The sequence below is a fragment of the Peromyscus eremicus genome, chromosome 6 (assembly GCF_949786415.1).
Source record: "Peromyscus eremicus chromosome 6, PerEre_H2_v1, whole genome shotgun sequence".
Classification (NCBI taxonomy): domain Eukaryota; kingdom Metazoa; phylum Chordata; class Mammalia; order Rodentia; family Cricetidae; genus Peromyscus; species Peromyscus eremicus.
This window is the reverse complement of record NC_081421.1, coordinates 65,437,810-65,444,677: the sequence shown is the minus strand read 5'-3', so window position 1 is coordinate 65,444,677 and position 6,868 is coordinate 65,437,810. Positions and strand designations below refer to the sequence as shown.

At 39.3% G+C, this 6,868-nt stretch overlaps 1 protein-coding gene across 1 annotated transcript; it reads right to left on the bottom strand.

The window, feature by feature from the left end:
- Positions 1-5,568: 5,568 nt before the first annotated feature.
- LOC131912609 (small proline-rich protein 2D) lies at positions 5,569-5,814 on the bottom strand. The gene has a single exon (XM_059264920.1). It carries the CDS (start codon positions 5,812-5,814, stop codon positions 5,569-5,571), a length of 246 nt encoding a protein of 81 aa, XP_059120903.1.
- Between the last annotated feature and the right edge of the window lie 1,054 nt (positions 5,815-6,868).

The following is a 6,868-nucleotide window of genomic DNA, read 5'->3' as shown; positions in this document are numbered from 1 at the left end:
TCCCAGGCCTCTTACTCAAGCCACCCCACATCCCCACATCCCCCAAATAGAGGTCTCCCATGGGGAGTCAGCAGAGCCTAGCACACTGAGCCTAGGCAGGTCTAAGCCCCTTCCCACTGCACCAAGGCGATACCATCAAAGATGAGGACATCATGGGAATAAGAAGAGGCAGGGTACTGGGGAGGCTCTCAGGAATCCACAAGGTTGACCCCAACTTGGTCTGCTGGCAGTGGTCAGTCTACTCTGGTAACCAGTCTAGAAAATAGTAAAGGTTTAAAAAAGGATTTTTCTGATGGAAGTGGATGCAGAGAGGCCCCAGGTGGAGCTCCCGGAGTCCAATTGGTGAGAAAGAGGAGGGATTGTATGAGTGAGAATTGTTGAGACCATGATTGGAAAAAGCACAGGGACAAATAGCCAAACTAGTGGAAACACATGAACTATGAACCAATAGCTGAGGAGCCCCCAACTGGATCAGGCCCTCTGGATAAGTGAGACAGTTGATTAGCTTGAACTGTTTGGGAGACCCCCAGGCAGTGGGACCGGGACCTGTCCTTAGTGCATGAGCTGGCTGTTTGGAACCTGGGACCTATTCAGGGACATTTGGCTCAGCCTGAGAGGAGGGGACTGGACCTGCCTGGACTGAATCTACCAGGCTGAGCTGAATCCCCAGGGGAGTCCTTGCCCTGGAGGAGATGGGAATGGGGGGTGGGCTGGGGGAAGGGCAGAGGGGGCGGGAGGAGGGAGGACAGGGGAATCCATGGCTCATATGTAAAATTAAATTAAATTATAAAATAAAATTTAAAAAAAAGGATTTTTCCATAACCTGGCAACAAGCTAAGAAAATTGTAAGGAAATGTACTACTTGTTCTTTTTACAGTCAGACTTGGCTACCAGCAGGATGTAACCCAAAGGGTACTCAGAGGAATGAAATCTGGCAGATGGATGTGTTTCACTTTGCAGAATTCGGAAAATTGAAATATGTATACCATACCATTGATACCTATTCAGAATTTCAGTGGGCAACTGCTCTGAGTTCTGAAAAATCTGGTTCAGTAATTACACACTTACTAGAAGTTATGACCATCATGGGTATACTTGCACAAATTAAAACTGACAATGCTCCAGCATATGTTTCTGGTAAAATGAAACAGTTATTTTGATTATTGCAATATAAAGCATATTATAGATATACCACATATTACAGGTATACCACATAATCGTACAGGCCAAGTAGTTACAGAAAAACCAAGTAGAACTCTAAAGGATATGCTAAATAAACAAAAAGGGGTTTAAAAAAACAGAAATAGATTACATAATGCTCTATTAACTTTGAGTTTTCTCAGTGCTAGTGAGAAAGGAACAACAGCTGCAGAGAGACATTGGATAATAGAAAAAATAATACAGAATTAAATCAGCCTATATACTTTAAAGATGTGCTGACCTCAGAGTGGAAAGCAGGATTTGTGTTATGTTGGGGATGAGGTTTTGATTTTATTTCTACAGGAGAAGATAAGTTGTGGATACCATCAAAATGGATAAAGGTTCAATTTGAACAAGTGAGACCTCTTAATTAGAAGAGGTGATAGTTCATCAACCATCATAACCATCTAATTTAAACTAACTTATACCACTAACAAATGATTTTCATTTAATCAGATGTAACTTGCCAAAAGGGAACCTCCCTAAAGTTAGTCTTGGGGAAAGTTTTTTTTTTTTTGGGGGGGGTTGGGTTTTGGTTTTTGGTTTTGTCTTTCAGAAGAATGAAGGCTAAGGAATCTGAAGAACACTGGACAAATGAGACATCTGAAGAAAAAGAACAAATCATCTAGAAAAAAATGTCCCAAGAAAAAGAGTAAATTGGCCTATTGGTATATCACATATAAAATTTCATAAGTCTTCCTAAATGTTTGTTTCTGCTCTTCTCTACATACCCTTAACACAAATGGTCTTTTTGTAGTACCAGTTCAATTAAAAATTAAAGCTGGCTTTGGAGTTGGAGAATTGCTCTCTACTTCTTTAAACTCAAGCATGTTGTTAAAAGGAAAATGCAAAATCTCTGTATCATGTCAGAAGAAAGAGCCTTCTTCTGATATGAGACAGAAGAAAACCAAAAAATTAAGGGACTATTCTATTGCCACCAATCTCAATTCTTTGGTTCTATTTTGATTCTTTAAACTTTTCTTAAGGTATGAACTTTATATCAAAATTTATAAGATGTATATATTTAATTTTGTTATGATATTAATAGTCATATAGAGTAATAATAATTCTAGAAAAAAAAGGGCTTCATTTAGCTACCTATACATGTTTTTGTGTTTAAGTCTCTATCAGTTTTCTGCAGGGAATCATGACCAGGACTAACATTGAACTTGAAGTCACTAGAAAGATGATGGAGCCCCACAACAATGATTCCACGTGGACAATAATAATAACAGTAAGCTGAAAAACATCACGCAAGGATCAGCTTTGAACTACAAAACTGCTCAGAACAATTTTGAGATGACTAGCTGAGATGATCCAGCCTCATAGACTACTGAAACAAGGACTTGAGATAAACTCTGCACTTTGGCATTATGCAGAGATAGGACAACAAATGATATAGCTACCTCTCCCAGAACTTGACAATTAACCCCAAATTTTTCTTTTAGGATCCCCTAAAGATGTCTTCACCCACAAACAGCAAGAAGCAATTTTAAGAACATGACATCCACATTCCCAAAGAGGTGGGATGGGGCGGGTGGTTTTTGGTCTTTCAATGGTTTTTGGGTTTGGGATAATTTTCATTGTTTAGGAGGGTTGGTTACAAGTTGTTGTTGTTAGTGGTTAGGGAAAGGGCTAAACAATAGAGATTAGATTTAAGGTTCTTGTTTGGAAAAAAGAAAAAAGATATATAGAAATGATAGAATAGAGGGTAGATTATTGAATCTACTATGAAAAGAAAAGAGAGGATATAGATATATAAATAAAAAGATAGATTATTGAATCTACTTTTAAAAGACAACTGCTAGTTTTAAATACTTACATTGAATTGGATCTTTATATATTATATACAAATTATATATATTGAGATTGATATTGTTAGAAAATGCTGTATGTATATTTCTAATCTTGTTCAGGATATTGAACTTTACCGTTCATTAAACAATATAATGCAATTTGCTAATCCTTGAATGTTATTATTTCCAACTATTAGGATATAAAGAAATGAAAGTTAGTAGTTAGACATTATAATCAAACTTGTAGTCATATTAGGTATGTTTTCAAGGTCAAGCGGAGATATATTAGATAGACAGGTCATCTTCAAACCCTTCAGAGACCTACAGAATATGGCATTTAAAATGTTTTAATAACTTAGACTTTTTTTTAATGACTATGAGACATGTTGGCTCCTGGCAGCACCAATCTACTTCAGAGAAGATATGAACATTGAAGAAACTGCATATGGAGTTAACTTTCACTGTGGCAAAAGTTAGCCACAGGGCAACAAAGTGCCCTCGTATTGACTGCTAACAGTGTGCTATCCAAAATGGACAAACAGGACACAAAACAAAGGACTACCAATCCTTACCAAAACAAGTGTGGTTGCGGCTTTAGCAACAGGCCTCCTCTGAGGCCAGGACAATATGACACCATTGCTGAAGTGGCTTTGCAATCCAGAAAAGGTATAGTGCCCCTTTCTTCAAAGGCAGCTGAACAGGCAGTGGACCAATGGATTCTGGTGTGCAGTGGAACAGTAGCTAAAACAGTTATTCTTGAAGGAGTAACCTGGCTGATGGAGTCTAACCTCTCAATGGTATACTAGCATTTGATAAAGGAGGTGAAGCCACCCACAAGCTGAGAAGAATCAGCAGCTGAATTCCAAAAACACCAATAATTTCCAGAATTTAAAATCCTGAATCATGACAGGACACTGGTGGAATTCAGGTTTATCTGATACATGGATTACTCACACCAAATGTGAGGTAGAGCTGTAGGCCTTGTGTACATCCTACTTCACAAATGAGTCTGTCAGATATGCTAAGCCTAGAGGCTGAAGATGATGTCGCAACATTGCAGAGAAACCTCAGGTGTCCAGGCACCTGGCTGTTTCTGTCAACTCACATTTTTTTGGAAGCTGCTTGTTTGCACTTCCTGTTTTACTAGGTAATATTACTTCAACTCTGAGGGAGTTGAAGATTAGATAGTTATAGTTTTCCTTGTTAAGAAATTTAAGAAAAGAAACTCACTAAAGAGATGTAAAGTGTATAAATTTGAAAGACATTATAAGACAGTTCTCTGTTGGTAATACAAGTTAGGATAGAAAGTGAATCAGGTACATTTTGGATGTACCTGGATGGATAATGGAATATTTTCTCTGAATTTGTCAGTTGCAAATGGACTAGACACTGTTGATGTATTTATTGTTTGTATATATTGTATATAGTTATTGTACTTACTATATGTAATTTTTCTTATATTAGTTATAACTTTTTTATTATTTTTTTATTTTTATTAGAAAAAAGGGGAAATGTGGTGATATTTTATTTGTGCTGAAATGTGGTGATATTTTATTTGTGTGTTAATAAATAAAGTTTGCCTGGAGATCAGAGGACATAGTCACCCATAAACAAAAGTCAGGCAGTGGTAGCACATGCCCTTAATCTGATCACATGGCAAACAGAGTCCCTGTGTGTTCAAGGACACACTAGGGAACAACCAAGTATGGTGACACATGCCTTTAATCCCAGTACCAACCATAGAGACCTGGAGGTCTGTAAAGACAGGTAATGACAAGGAAGTGAGGTAGCTGGGCTAAGAGCCAATGAGAGGGCAGAACAGCAAGGCAATAAAAGCCTGGTTAGACAGGAAGTAGCTCTCTCTCTTGGGAAGCTACAGTGGCATGGTGAGCTAAGGTTAACTGGTGGCTCTCACTATTTCCCCGATCTCTATGGCTTTCACTCCTATATTTGGCTCGGTGTTCCTTATTTAATAAGACTGTTTAGAAACTTGTCTACACAGTCACTTGCCACCAGGCCTTCACCACCATGACTGCACCCTCTCAAACTGTAGGCAAAAATATACTTCTTATTCCTTAAGTAGCTTCTTGTGAGTTATTTATGTATAGAAATAAAAGTAAGTAATTCAGAATCAAAAGAGAGAAAAATTATGCTACTCATAAGGCAATTTTTCAAAGAAATATTTCTATGCCCCATCACCAAAATTGTGCTTTATTCAGAAAATGAAACAGCAATGACAAATGTCTAAGCTGTATAAATTTCTGCACAGTTGAAAGACAGAGGAAGGCTCCTCTGAGGGCACTGGGGTAACACCTGCTGCTCTACCCTCTGTGTATCTGGGATACTAGACCACAGAGGAAGGACCATTCTCAGCAACCCCTTGACAATAGTAGAATAGTCTCATGAAAATGCCTTCCCTATCAGAGATCATCATCAGCATATGGGGGGTGAAGAGTGGAGAAGTCTCTTCTGTATACAGGACAGGCTTTGAAGGGAAGACAGAGTTGTTGCTATGCAAGTAGGTGAGATGGATTCCTTTCTCTGCTCTTGGTCCTGGTGACAGCGGAAGCACTCACTTGCTCTTGGGTGGGCACTTCTGCTGGCAGGGTGGAGGAGGTTGCACAGGAGGACATTTTTGTTGGCATGGCTGAGCGGGGCAGGGCTCAGGGCACTTTGGAGGAGGACAAGGCTCTGGGCACTGTGGAGGAGGACAAGGCTCTGGGCACTTTGGGGGAGGACAAGGCTCTGGGCACTGTGGAGGTGGGCACACAGGAGGAGGCTGGTAGGGCTGCTTGCACTGTTGTTGTTGGTAAGACATCGTGCTGAAGTCTCAGGATCTGAAAGACATTACATGACAGTTTTCACAAGAGATGATTCTCATAGAGAAAGTGGAAGTTTAGAGAATATTGGATGGTAATTCTCTCATATACACACAGTACTCTCCAACTATTCATCTTCTAGGACTTTCTGGATTTTCCCTTCCAATTTAGTGATTTGTTTCATTTAACTTTGCAGGTCCTTCTTTGGTTGCATTCCCCATGCCAAGAAACATCTCTGTTCCAAAGAACATAGTGTTGCTTGCACAAAATAACACATTCAAGACTAAGTACTCTCAAAACAAATCCTTATCACATCAGCACCTGTGAAATCCCAGAGGATGAATTTCACATCAGAAGACACCTAGTGAAATTTAAGGGTCTAATGCCTGCTAAGACATAAGTCTGCTGTGGATGATTGATTGATAAATAAAACACTGATTGGCTAGTAGCCAGGCAGGAAGTATAGGCAGGACTAGCAGAGAGGAGAATTGAGAGAACAGGAAGGCAGAGAGGAGGAGATGCCAGCCTGCCGTCCAGGGAGCAACATGGAAAGGCAGCAGGTAAAGCCATGGAACATGTGGTGACATATAGATTAACAGAAATTGACTGAGTATAAGAGTATGATCTAGACAATGGTAGGCCTGAGCTAATGGCTGAGCAGTTTAAATAATATAAGCATCTGCATGTTTATTTTGTAAGTGGGCTACAGGACTGCCGGGGCTTGGCGGGACCCAGAGAGAAAAACTCTAGCTACATAAGTCTTTGAAAAGGACACCAAAATGTAAGAAAATAAAACATGCTCTGTTCCGCCACTATCTTCAAAGCAATTCTTCCCTATTATCTTAATTTTCCAATGGGTATCAACCGCCTACACACAAAAGGCAAAAGCAAACTAACATAGTATCACTATACTACATTGCTAAATTTCAGACTGGTAACTAACATTTAACCCATGATCACAATTTGTAATCACTGAACTGTTCTCTCTAAATTAAACTACATAAGAAGACGATAAACAAAGATCAATTCTGGAAGTCAGACTCACCAGGTTCT

Excerpts from the sequence above, each read along its gene's own strand:
- LOC131912609 (XM_059264920.1), bottom strand. The coding sequence starts at position 5,814 with ATGTCTTACCAACAACAACAGTGCAAGCAGCCCTACCAGCCTCCTCCT.